Source organism: Argopecten irradians, chromosome 2, assembly GCF_041381155.1.
Source record: "Argopecten irradians isolate NY chromosome 2, Ai_NY, whole genome shotgun sequence".
NCBI classification, from domain to species: domain Eukaryota; kingdom Metazoa; phylum Mollusca; class Bivalvia; order Pectinida; family Pectinidae; genus Argopecten; species Argopecten irradians.
In genome coordinates, this window is record NC_091135.1 from 41,706,894 (window position 1) to 41,721,698 (window position 14,805).

General features: G+C 37.6%; 1 protein-coding gene and 1 long non-coding RNA gene across 2 annotated transcripts; one reads left to right on the forward strand and one right to left on the reverse strand.

Annotated features, from left to right (window-relative positions):
• The first annotated feature begins 1,233 nt into the window (after positions 1–1,233).
• Positions 1,234–10,729, forward strand: LOC138312723 (uncharacterized). Its single transcript, XM_069253500.1, has 3 exons — positions 1,234–1,453; positions 3,534–3,841; positions 10,680–10,729. The coding sequence occupies exons 1-3, from the start codon at positions 1,254–1,256 to the stop codon at positions 10,727–10,729; spliced, it is 558 nt and encodes a 185-aa protein (XP_069109601.1). The 5' UTR covers positions 1,234–1,253.
• Positions 10,730–12,014: 1,285 nt separating this feature from the next.
• LOC138315536 (uncharacterized) lies at positions 12,015–14,425 on the reverse strand. Its single transcript, XR_011207506.1, has 4 exons — positions 14,228–14,425; positions 13,470–13,549; positions 12,806–12,926; positions 12,015–12,507 (listed from the first exon to the last, which is right to left on the reverse strand). It is a non-coding gene; the product is annotated as an uncharacterized lncRNA (long non-coding RNA).
• Positions 14,426–14,805: the final 380 nt, after the last annotated feature.

The window sequence follows — 14,805 nt, forward strand, 5'->3', positions numbered from 1 at the left end:
TAAATAAAATAAATAGACACTCTCACACTTATGACCACAGATACAACTTGAACTGTTGGTTTAAGTCTCACACAGGATTTTGTTTTTCATGATAACGGAAATGTTTTATTTGGCGCCCACCATATAACTATATGGCGGCCAAATAATACATTTTCGTTCCCCTGAAAAAATATTTTCCTATCTGAGCCTTACACGAAATAAGCCGAAATTTAACTGGCTAAATTCATATCGACGCCTTCTCTTTGTATGTACAATATTTGTATATCTGTCACCATAATTGTAACAGGCTGGATATTTTTCATCAGAATTACGGGATTTACATTTTTTAGAGTTGCCAATGAAGATGGTAATCTAGTCGTTTTATCCAAGTCATTCCACATATAAAGAGAAGAAGGAAGAGAATTTAACTGGTAGTTAGAGATAGTATGTAAAGAGGAATTGTATAACTGCTATTAGTTCTTAAAGTATAGTTGTTATTATTGCCGACGTATGGAGGAAGAAGTGATTGGAGATAGTGCAGCCTAGACTAAGTTTTCTTCTTTTGCGTTTATGAGGAAGTGTCTCAAGGCCCGTTTCCGAATATAAAACTGAAACAGTTCCATAAAATTTTATGAAGGACCTCACGGTGAGCTAGAATGTGATACTAAAAACCCATCCCAAAGCTCACGTGCATATTATAAAATAACAGATTTGTTAACACGGAGTAGAGCATCTCTCTTTAAAACGAATTTAAATATGGTGAATAATGTGCGTGAGTTCAAAGAGCACAGAAATCATAAGGTTACTCGACCAGGATGACTTCTTAAGAGAATATCGATAACCTAAATTTAGAGTGGGTCACTGACATTGTTTTCAGACATCCGATTCTTATCTTTTATTAAATATAGAAAGACACATCTCATTTCACAAGGGCTTATGCCGAAAATAAAAGTACATAATTGTATATAAATCAGTAAATTCCAAAACGTCCCGATTTGTACAGAAAGTTGTGTATATATTTCCTTATTAATGATATCCAATACTGCGGGGAAAATATTCAATATAAATACATGTACATATAAAGCATGTTAACATTCAATTCATATATCAGAACATTGCACATAGATTTTAGGAAGTGTCCATTTTTATTTTTGCAACCTTGTCCCCTAATCTCCGTGTCGAGCGCCTGTGGTTCCTATAATAGTTTCGGTATAAATATAGACAGGTTTTTATCTCAGAGTTGAGACAATCGGTTCAGATAGTTACAGTTAGACATGTATAGGAGCTTAGGTGTACTGGTCAGTTTGGCCGTAGTTCTGACCACAGTGTCGGCATGGTGGAAGCCACCCCAGCATACGACATGGCAATGGCAGTTAGAAAATGATGACGGCCATTTGGTGAAGACATATGATGTGGACATGTATGATGTGGATTTGTTCGATACTCCCGAAAGTGACATACAGTATCTACAACAGTAAGTCACTATAAGTATGGGATCGCAGACTTTTGGCTCTCTAGATAAACGGACACATGTATGTGTAATAATGTGACAGTATAAGACATTGCAGATAGAGGTGTCTGTAATATATATAGTCAAAAGCCTGTGATGGGATAGAGACCTCAAAGTAACTTTGACCGAGAACATTTATGTTCTCAAAAAGCCAGAGAGTGACATCCATGGTCGTAAAATAATTTATGCAGTCGGTTCTTGATTAACTTGATGAAATTTATTTTACAGTAACTATTTGTAATACTCATTATAGGCACTTTATATATTAGTTATGTTGTATCCTCAGTTTCAAGGTAAGTTCGGAAACTTTCCCCACCACTCCATGTAGAGTCGGGGGTCCCTCAGGAGTCTGTTCTCGGCCCAAGCTTGTTCTTATATTACATATGCCACTTCAGTTAGATTGTTCGCCGATGACACTATCTCGTACATAATCATTACATCGAAAAAAGATTCATAAACACTCCAAAATGATCTAGACAAACTAGTTGACTTGGAAAAAAGGTGGAAAATTTGAATTCCACCCCCAGAAATGTAATGTTCTTTCGATTACCAAGACAATCAAACATAATTATTATATTCATGGTCACTGCTTGGAACACACTGATAAGGCAAAATATCTGGGCGACTTAAAATGGGACTCTCACATCAGCAACATCACCTGCACAGCCAATAAGACCCTTGGATTTATTAGACGAAATCTCAAAATTAATTTAAAAAAAGATCAAAGAACAAACATATAAATCTTTAGTACGTCCCACACTTGAATATGCCTGTACAGTGTTGGACCCATACCATGAAGGGAGACATTAATAGGCTAGAATTGGTCCAACGCAGAGCTGCTCGATATGTCACTAACAGATTCCATAACACCTCAGGCGTTAGTGACATCCTTGAACACCTAGAGTGGCCTAGAAGAAAAAACGCACGGCTTACTATGCTTTTCAAATCACTAACGGCATAGTAGCTATTAAAAAGACCAATACTTGACCTCACAGTTACACCCTACCAGACACTCCCATACACTTGCATACCAAATACATTACCGTAGAACTGATTCTCGCAAACACTCCTTCTTTCCCCGCACTATCCAAGACTTGAACTCTCTTCCGCCAGATCTTGTAATCTCAAAGTCGCTCGACTCCTTCAAAACTCGTCTTTCATCTCTAATTTAATTATTTTCTTCTCATCCCCTGTTCATAGCCACACCTTCAACAATATCGACATGATCTTCAATATGATGGAGTAGGTCGATTATTAGGTAGACAGATGTAGATTGTTGTAATCGTAATTGACACACCACAAAACGTATTTGAGGAGTCGTAGATCGATAACTCGTATTCAATACCCGACAGGCCCGAGGTACTGAGATAAAATTACCTGAATAAGTCGCGAACTGTCGACTCAAGCTCTTCGTAATTCAAAGTGGAACCCGAATTGGCTATAATATCACCTATTTATTAATCAGGACTCAGAATTTAGTTTGACATCAGGCATCAATATTATCAATGTGATCTTAGTTTGGAAACAAAATGACAACAAAAGCACAACATATATGCTCATGCATCTGGCGTCTGTGTTGACTCGCGCGATCGTCAGCCAATCTACCCATGGTGTACTGAATTGATCAGAAATTATGGTTTTAATTGGCCGTAGTTTTATATCATTTAATGGTTAAGTTTTAACTGTACAGATGCACACATATACCTTGAAATGCAATGTAAGCCATGTTTTAAAACGAACGTTCGACGTTCATTATTTACTCTAGCAGATAATGAATGACCAAGTGGGCAAAAATGAGACAAAGTTCCTTGACAGATTTCCATTGACATATTCGAAGCCCTGGCCTGCGAAGTTGTCTCCATTGTCTAAGTGTAGAGCACTATTATGCAATGTCATGAACACCTTCCCTTTGTTATCAAATCGGATCACAACTATTTGTCGAACCATAGTCTCCAAGAAGCACGAACAATATTGGGATTGTGTTTTCCTCTAACGTCAAAACATAAGTTAACAGTTTCTTATACCATGTATCTTTAATTTACAGTCATGGTCGGAAGGTGATTTGCTATTTCTCAGCCGGTTCCTACGAGAGGTGGAGGCCTGACCATGGAGATTTCCCAGACAGCGTTCTCGGACACGGATTAGATGGGTGGGACGAACGCTGGTTGGATATCCGCTCATCAGCTGTCAGGGACATCATGAAGAAGCGTCTGGATCTGGCAGTTCAGAAGGGCTGTGATGGAGTAGAGCCAGATAACGTCGACATGTTCACACTGTCTACATCTAAACAAGGATTCCACTCTCACATCGACAGCGACGACCAACTCGACTTCAACAAATTTATTGCCAGAGGTAAAGTTTTCAGCGTCATTCATCTGGTCCCAATCACATCGTCAGTTGTAATACTCAATAAATCGTATTGCTATTCCATCGTCAGCCGTTATGCTATTCAATCATCAGTCGTTATACTATTCCATCGTCAGCCGTTATGCTATTCCATCATCAGACAGTCGTTATACTGTTGCATCGCCAGTCGTTATGTTATTCCATCGTCAGTCGTTATGCTATTCCACCGCCAATCGTTATGCTATTCCATCATCAGACAGTCGTTAAAACTGTTGCATCGCCATCGTTTAGCTATTCCACCGCCAGATCGTTATGCTATTCCCATCATCAGACAAAGAATTTCAGAAAATGGCGATGACGTCACACAAAGGTACATCCGGGCGCTCAAAGGTACAACTCCTATATCTGTACACATAAACATTGAGGGAACACAGCCGCTTGCGATGTTTGTTTACATTTTATTGTAATAAATAGTACGACAATCCGAGAACTATTGCGTTATTTACATTTCGAAAAGTGTAAATAAAAATATTTTACAAATAATTTACAATTTTAAACATATGGTATTTCATATATTTTACTCTGTTTATACTCCATTTTCGACCGCCACGAGAAAACACGGTCGCCATTACGTATAAACATTGACAGATATATTGCAAAATATCAATTTGATATTACATATTAAATTCAAAGTCACCCAAAATATAATTATAAGCAATTACTGTTTTCGAAGGGTTTCTTGATAAAACAACCTTACGATGTGTGATTAGTACAAAATTAAACATTTGCTTTCGTAGTTTACCCCAAGCCCACGGCAGCCATTACAGTACAACCGAGAACCCGGATTTCGTCCGTTTTCAGTGTCATAAAATTCCGTATTCTGGTTAATATTTTTGTCATCAATTTTGGGATTTAGTTTATAACATACAAATGAGTCAGTTTGTAGGTTCATTATATCATATTTTTAAACAAAACTTTGAGTATTTAGGATTCTCGAAGCCGTGCGTAATGTATCTGGTCGGCATTTACGTACAGTACTACGATCTGTAATTTATATCAATTTAAATGAAGTCTATACCTAATATGTATTCAAATTATATATAAATTAATACCATTTCAATTGGAGACTTAACACAGCAGTCCATGGCATATAAAAGCGGCTGAAAATGAAATATTAAAAAAATGAAATATGCAGCATTGAAAAAACTGAACGACGTGTTCACCATATATTATTTTTCGAGATCGGCAGCCATACATGTACGTGTACGTGTACCACAGTAGTTGATACAAGGGCAGGGGGGTATCATCTTAGAGGTGGGTTCCATTAAAAACTGAACTGTGTGTGTGTACATATTAAATAACACGAAATATATATATCTTAAACAAGTACTTTTTTTTAGATAAAAGTGTTGGTAATCATTCATATGATTTATTTCAACCCCAACAATGCTGTGGCCCTGCGGTGATCTACCAGCGATGAAGCCATACACGCGAGCGGCCGTGGTCTGGTCAGGTGGTTCAACGTTTTGGTTTATTCATGTTTTAACAGAAAACCATGATAACTATGGATTTAACATCATTTATTCATTTACCAACCTTTTTTGAACATCCTCATTAATTTATTTCGTCATTGTTGTATACATAAATAGGGGATAAGGGCGTGTTGGGTGGTCTGGCCACCAGGCATAGTTTGACTGAGCGTCGATTCGTTGTCGTAGCACAGATAACAGCGACGGCGTGAGTTAGGGGGATAACAGGGAGGGGGGGAGAGGAGGAAGGGACTAACACGGTCATTACGTTTCTCTTTAGTCTGTGCACGCTGGCCGTTGGTTCGTGAGGCTTCGTGAGTTATGTAGACTAAACTCGACACTTGTTTTATGTTAGCAAACTTAAAAACAAATGGAAAAAATATAAAAAACATTTCGTTAAACAATACCGTACGTTTTGACAACATGTCGGAAAACAATTAGGAAAGCATTTTCAATTTCGAGAATTTGAATAGTAGGTAAGTTAGTATAGTCTTTTTTGTCTCCTAAGTGCGATGTGTTGGAATGTAAATGTGCACTTCTTGAAGATGACTGATGTGTGAAGCAGGGATGACCTCTGGTACCGTTTTTCCTGTTATTGTTTTTATCAGTCGCCCATAACAAATGCCATACTGTTGTAGGGTTCTGTACCTTTGAGGACCCGGATTGATTCCACGGCGGATGTTTAAACTTTTCTGGGTGAACGGTCCACAGCCATCTTTTCTGAAATCTCCCTATACTATTCCATTGTCAGTCGTTTTATGTCTATTCCACCGCCATAATCGTTATGGTTATTCCATCGTCAGTCGTTATTACTATTCCATTGTTCAGTCGTTATCTATTATGGCTATTCCACCGACAATCGGTGATGGTGAGGCTATAGTCAGTCGTTTTTAACTATTCCATGTGTCAATCGTTTTTATGATATGCTCACCGACCATACCGTTTTGCTATTCCATCATCAGACAGTCCGTTTTGCTATTTCCATATCGTCAGGTCGTTATGGCTATTCCACGCCAATCGTTTATGCTATTCCTATCGACAATTCGCGTTATGTCTATTCCATCGTCAGTCGTTCATTGCTATTCCACCGCAATCGTGTATGCCATCACCATCGTGTCGCTTTCAGTAGTGCATGTAATACTATGCCATATAGTCTGTTGTTATGCTATTTCACCGCCAATCGTTATGCCATTCAATCAATCAGACAGTCGGGTTTTACTATTCCATCGTCAGTCGTTATGAAGATTTCACCGCCAATCGTTATGCTATTTCCGTCGGTCAGTCGAGAATGCATCTTCCACCGACCAATCGTTATGCCTAGGACCTGGAGGATCTGTCAGTCGTTATACTATTCTGGTCGTCAGTCGTAATACTTTTTCATGGGGGCCAGTAGAAATGCGGTTTTCGTTATACTAGTCCATCGTCAGTCGTTATGCTATTCCACCGCTCATCCAATGGGGGGACGTGCCCTATACTTATTCCATCCCGCAAATCGTTATACTATTCAATGGCACTCAGTCCGTGTATACTATGGAACATCGTCAGTCGTTTTGCTATTCCACCCGCTAATCGTTATGCTATTCGGGCAGGGGGGGGTTAGTCAATCAAGACCTTGAGGGTTAGGGGATACTGCTAGGGACCACCGGGAGGGGATCGTATACTACTATTTTTCTGGCGATGGAGGGTCAGACGTTACCTTACTATTCCATCGTCCGTCGTTATGCTTTTCCCACCGCCATTCGTTATACTATTGCCATGCGGTCACATCGTCTATACTAGGCCAGCGTCAGTCGTTGGAGTATACTGTGTCTTGCCTGCGTTTTTTTCATCCGGCCGCTTACCTATAAGCAGGCTTGAGTGATTATCTATGACACTTGGTTACTGGAAGTTATTATATTAGCCAATGCTCAGTAATTATACTATTCAGCAGGACCATCGTCAGCCGTATTCTGTTCTATGCTATTCTTTCAATTTATCAGACAGTCGTTATGTACTGTCCATCAGCACAGCCAGTTATAACTCTGTTATTCCATCGCCAATGGTCGTTATGCTATTCCATTATCAAGACAGTCGTTAGTACTATTAACTAGTCGCCAGTCCGTTTATGCTATTCAATACCTCATGTCGTTTATTTAACTATTCCATCCGTCAGTCGTTTTGCTGTTATTTTATTCCATCATCAGACAGTCGTTATACTGTTGCATGTTATTCCTATCGTCAGTCGTTATGCTATTCCACCGCCAAAATACGTTATTGTGGTATTCCATCATTAGACAGTCGTTTCGTTATACTATTGCATCCGCCAGTCGTTATGGTGTATTCCATCGTCCAGGGTCGTTGTAATGCTATTCCACAGCCACCAACCAATCGTTTATGCCATATCCATCGTCAGTCGTTATACTATTCCACCGCCAATCCGTTATACTATTCCACCGCCAATCCTTATGCCATTCCATCGTCAGTCGTTATGCTATTTCACCGCAAATCGTTATACTATTCCAATGTCAGTCGTTAAACTGTTGCATCGCCAGTCGTTATGCTATTCCATCGCCAATCGTTATGCTATTCCATCATCAGACAGTCGTTATACTATTACATCGCCAGTCGTTATGCTATTCAATCATCAGTCGTTATACTATTCCATCGTCAGTCGTTATGTTATTCCATCGTCAGTCGTTATGCTATTTCACCGCCAATCGTTATGCTATTCCATCATCAGACAGTCGTTATACTATTGCATCGCCAGTCGTTATGTTATTCATTCGTCAGTCGTAATGCTATTCCATTGTCAGTCGTTATGCTATTTCACCGCCAATCGTTATGCTATTGCCATTATCAGGACAGCCGTTATTCTATTCCATCGTCAGTCTGTTATGCTAATCCATCCGCCAAATCGTTCTGCTATTCTATCGTCAGTCGTGCTATTCTCACCGACATCGTTATATGCCACCATCACCCCCCCATCCTCCCATATCGTTTTTAGTCGTTATACTATTCCATATCTGTCGTTTAACTCGATGTCGTTACTGTCGTTTAATGCTATTCCACCGCAAATCGTTTTTATGCCAATTCCATCGTTCAGGTCGTTAGTATTCTATTCCATCCGTCAGTACGGTTTATACTTTTTCAACCGCCAATCGTTTATGCTATTTCATCGCAAATATCGTTTATGCCTTTCCAATCGTCACAGTCGTTATACTAGTCCGATCGTCAGTCGTTATTGCTTATTCCACCGCTAATCGTTATACGTATTCCCACCGCCAATCGTCTATAATATTCAATCGTCAGTCGTTTATACTATCTCCATCGTCAGTCCGTTATGCTATTCCACCCGCCAATCGTTATTACTATTCCACCGCAAATCGTTATACTATTCCACCGCCAATCGTTATATTATTCCATCGCTCAGTCGTTATACTATTCCATCGTCAGTCCGTTTTACTACTATTCCACCGCCAATCGTTATACTATACCACCGCAAATCGTTATGCTATTTCACCGAAATATCGTTATTACTAATTCAATGATCAGGCGTCTATTACTATTCCATCGTCAGACATGTCGTGTATACTGTGGCATCGCAGGTCGTTTTTGCTATTCCATCGCCAATCGTTTTTGCGTATTCCCATCATCAGACAGCTCGTCTATACTATTACATCGCCAAGCGTTATGCTATTCTTTCATCAGACAGTCGTTTTATACTATTACATCAGCCAGAAATCGTTATGCTGATTCCATCATCAGACTAAGTCGTCTTATACTGTTGAATCGCCAGTCGTTATGCTATTCCATCGCCAATCGTTATGCTATTCCATCAATCAGACTGTTCGTTATACTATTACATCGCCAGTCGTTATGCTATGCAAGTCAAAAAAAAAAATATTCCAGTCGTGACACTATTCCATCGTCAGTCGTTATTTGCATATTCCCCCCCACTCATCAGACAGTCGTTATTTACTGTTGCATTCGCCAGTCGTTAGGTTATTTTCCATCGTCAGTCGTAATGCTATTCCACCGCCACTCGTTACTGACCATTATGCCATTCCATGTCGTCGTTATAATTTATACATCGCCAATCGTTATGCTATTCCATTCGTCTGTTCGTAAATTGCATTTTCCACCGCCCAATCGTTATGCTATTCCATCGTCAGGCGTTATACTATTCCAATCGCCAATCTCGTTTGTTGCTATTCCAACGTCAGTCGTTTTACCATTTCCATCGTCAGTCCGTTATAACTATTCCATCGTCAGTCGGTATACTCTATTCCACCGCCATATTCGTTTATGCTATTCCTCGTCAGTCGGTGTAGACTATTCCCATCGTCAGTCGTTTTACTATTCCACCGCCAATCGTTATACTATTCCATCGTCAGTCGTTGTTACTATTGCCATCGTCAGTCGTTATACCACCGCCCATGCTCTATCCGCCACCCCGTTATTCTTTTCCTTGTCAGTCGTTATGTTATTCCATCGTCAGTCGTTATACTATTCCACCGCAATCACTATTCCACCGCCCAATCGTTATACTATTCCATCGTACGTCGTTATACTATTCCACCGCCAATCGTTATACTATTCACCCATCGTTATTACTATTTCCATCGGTTCAGTCGTCTTTACTATTCCATCGTTCATAGTCGTTTATACGTTATTCCACGTCAGTGTTTATTACTTATTCCACCCGCCAATCGTTATACTATTCCATCGTCAGTCGTTATACTATTCCATCGTCAGTCGTTATACTATTCCACCGCCAATCGTTATACTATTCCATCGTCAGTCGTTATACTATTCCATCGTCAGTCGTTATGCTATTCCACCGCCAATCGTTATACTATTCCACCGCCAATCGTTATACTATTCCATCGTCAGTCGTTATACTATTCCATCGTCAGTCGTTATGCTATTCCACCGCCAGTCGTTATATTATACCATCGTCAGTCGTTAGGTTCCCATCACACCATTTTAGTTGATATTTCAATCGTCTGTCAGTCGTATTGCTCCCATTACATCATCGGTCGATGGACTCCAATCTCACCATCCATTGTACTAGTGTTCCAATAATTACGTCTATGATTAGCTTCCCATCTCAGCAACATTTATAACGTTCCAAAAATACCATTCGTTGCAATGTTCTCGTTTCTGCGTTCATTTCAAATTATTGCATTTCATCATGATGTTGACATATTTCCTATTTCATCATTAATAAGGCGTTCCAACATCAACATCAGGCATGGTGTTCCAATGTCGTCGACGTTCTATCTCATTGCCAGTGTAAAGTATGTCCCCTGATTTTTAAAAAAAATTGTTTACAGAGGCACACAACCGTGACCTGTCGGTAGGACTAAAGAATGATGTGGATTAACTTTATATAACTTGGAGCTTTACCAAAGACCCATTAACTTCTAACTTTATATAAATTCGGAGCTTTTACCAAAGACCCACCAACTTAAAACTTTGTTTAAACTCAGAGCTTTTACCACTTTACTCTAACCCTCTATGAATATTCATTGGAGTTTTACCAAAGACCCACTAACTAAACTTTATATAACTCGGAGCTTTACCAAAGACCACTAACTACTGAACTTTAAAACTCGAGCTTTACCAAGACCCTCTAACATGGAGCTTTAACAAAGACCCACTAACTTTATATAATTCGGAGCTTTACCAAAGACCCACTAACTACTAACTTTATATAACTCGGAGCTTTACCAAAGACCCTACTAACTTTATATAACTCATGGAGCTTTACCAAAGACCCACTAAATACTAACTTTATATAACTCGGAGCTTTACCAAAGACCCATCTAAAGTACACTAAAAAAAGGTCAAAAAAAGCATGCTAAAGCATGCTTTTTTTGACTCAATTTGGAACCGAACTTACCTCCCGGTTCCAAAATGAGTCAAAAAAAGTACAAAAAGTACTAAAACAGGCTCATAAAAGCATGCTTTTAGTACACTCTATTGTTTTACACCATACAGAAAAAGAACAAAAAAAAGTACTCTGTGGGGGGAAAAAAGTACAAAAAAAGCACACATGACCGTGGCATGTGTACTTTTTTTGTACTTTTTTTCATCCAGAAAAAGTACTATAAAAGTACAGTACTTTAATAGTACTTTTGAAGGTAGGCCAAAAAGTACTAAAATAGTACAAAAAGTACAAAAAAAGCACACTGTGTACTTTTTTTGACCTTTTTTTCATCTAGAAAAAGTACTAAAAAAGTACAGTACTTTTTTTGACCTTTTTTATCCAGAAAAAGTACTAAAAAAGTACTAAAAAAGTACAGTACTTTTATAGTACTTTTATAGGTAGGCCAAAAAGTACTAAAACAGTACAAAAAGTACAAAAAAAGTACTTTGTGGCGGAAAAAAAGTACAAAAAAAGCACACAGTGTACTTTTTTTGACCTTTTCTTTTGTCTAGAAAAAGTACAAAAAAAGTACAGTACTTTTTTTAGTACTTTTCTATGTAGACCAAAAAGTACTAAAACAGTACAAAAAAAGTACAGTACTTTTTTAGTACTTTTTAACAAGCTCAAAACAAATTATAAACTGTATGAAAAATTTACTACTGATGTTGGTGGAAAAGTACCAAAATAATTAAGAATACAATATGAAAACCCAGGTGTACTCTTTCACTAATTTCAAATACTATGATAGAAATCTTATTTATTGATGGTTATAGGTGCCTCAGCTCACCTAGATGGACCTATTAGTATCTCTTATAACACAGAAAAAGTTTAGCAATGTTTTTCTTAAATGAAGATGCAATTCAAGGTTGTTTTTTTTGTTCAAATAGACTTGTCTTAGTTAGTGCAGTGTTTTTTATGTGACACACAATCCAACCAAGATGGACCCACACATCAAGTTTAAAGATAGTACCTGGACATGGTAATGCACAGAAGAAACAAATAAATTAAGGGCCACACTCTGTTCAATATTTACAACACAGCATTGTATTCAGAGATAAAAACATATGTAAATTGTTGAACATTGGCATCAGGTTTTGTCACAATGTTGTCTACAATATAAATTTCAATATGTCAATGCAATGAAATCCTGTCCAAATCTTTTCCCCTTGATCACTGTCCAGTGCAAGTCCATTACATGCTGTTTTTCATTCCATTTTCCTGGCAGTGAAAGCCTGAAAAAAGACAAAGACTTGTGCTGGAACAATAATGTTTATGGATATATTAAAATGTCTTATTTTTTTGTTTGGCTCAAATAAATCTTTGCTTTAATTTTATACCATGCCATGTGTATGTATGTAACAACGTAAATTCCTCCATTTATTTTTCGAAGCACCCACCTATATGAACGTACAATGAAGCCAGATACACTCCACACAGGATTACTGAGTTTTAGTGTCTAAAATGGCATCCATATTTTTACATAATTGCTAGTAATAGCAATCTGAAACCAGGATAGATTGAAATATTTACCTGCAAAAGTGGCTTGATGACAGCTGTGGATTTTCAGTCTCTTTGATGAGGTGCATTCATTTTCAGTCATCAGCTATTCATTTGTTTTTGTTGACTGTTTCTTCTTCATAATTACTGTATTCTGAAAAGAAAGAAAAAAAAAATAGGATGTGCAATATGGATACAGTGTGAATGCATATGGTACAATAGTATACTCATAAAAAGTTCACACATGGCTAGATTAATTAATCAAAAATAAATTTACAGAACTAAATTATTTCAGTGTTTTTATGTACGCATGGCGCAGCGCCGTGCCCTTTTTACCTGACGCCATGCCTCGATCTATAACCCAGCCCTGTTTGTCCCAAGTACAGTTTTACTAAACTACCAAAATACCAGGCAGTTGCTTGATAATTATGTAAACAAAAGAGGTGTGACCACTCCCTGACCCCTGATCAACACCCCAGTGACCCTACTGCCATTCTGATAAATGACATTTTTCTCAGAGTGTTAATTCACTTAAATTGTAAGTCTCAATGAAATATTACTAAACAAAAAAGGAATGCAAAGGTTATGTTTAGATGGTAAAATAACTCTTTTTATAATGTTCATACATTGTGTATATCAGTCATCTTAAAATATTTAAATATTCACATGTTACCACCATCCTTTTATTAATATTTACCTGTTTAAATTAGGCATATTAATGTTATGTCTTTAACCAGTCTGCCCTGGATCATTATCACACACTGATCTGCAATTTGCCTGAAAGGAAAAATATGAGGTTATATATACATGACCTGATTGTATGGAAACACATGTATGAATGTGTATACACATTTAGATTTAATTGCAGGACTTAATTGACTGATGGACAGCAAAATGTAAATATGATAGGATTACATCATTGAAACATCATACCTTCTTGTCAAAAAAATGTCGTGAAAACAACGATATAATTGAATATGAGCATCCACATCACACTCACATATTTAAGTTAATAATGTTATTTCATTACCCATGTTTTCAAGAAAACAAATATTATTTCCCTATCTAATTAATCATGATGAATAAAGTAAAGTTTTTAAAAAAAAACTTAAAAAAAAACATAAAACGAAATTGTGGGCGATAATGAAGTGAAAATGATATGGAAAGTTCCATAGTTTTTTAATAAAACTTGTGTCCAGATACAATTTGTTGGATGTTGAATTGATTTATAACATTTAAACCCCCCTGCCGTGTAAATTTTCTTGTGATTTGAAATTGGAAATGATGTTGAAATTTACAACTAAACGGCAATGAAATAATTGCCAAGCCCATTCAAAAAGAAAGCACAGCTATGTAAACAAAAAATGATGTCTAACTTATTTCATACACTGGGTGTTTTAATTGCATCCAAATGCTTTCAGAACGAAGTAAACAAGTAAGAGAAAATGAACTTACCGTAACTCCATCCTCCATCGGTACTGTGTTCACCAGCTAGAGTTTGAGGAGATCGATGGTATTGTAACAATAAACAAAAAATAAATAACCTCGTGTCTCTGTGCAAACATCCTACCTTCTTTCGATGTTGGCCCAGCAGCCAGTTATATTTGTTTGTTTACATTCTGCAATCAGCTGATAGACGTAAACAAATATGGCCGCCAGCCAGCTGTTTCACATTCTGTGTTTCCCGCTCAAATAATCACGTGACAAACACATGTGGGGCCGCTTACGTCTTTCACAAAGGAATGCTGTACTATAATATTTCTAAACAAAATCTCTCAATTCCTCACGTTTTATTATTAACTTAGGACAAGCAATAAAAAACGCAAACAAATGAACTGGTGTGCTGATAAATCCACATTTAGTTGCTGTATTACAAACAGACACCTGTAGGCCTCTTACGTGATTCAAAAGAATGTTGTACGATCCTATCGTCTAAACCAAACCTCTTAATTCCTAAATATTTGTTGAGAGTTTCTGATAATATATAAAAACAGAAAACATACGAACTATTATATTAATAAATCCACCTTTTG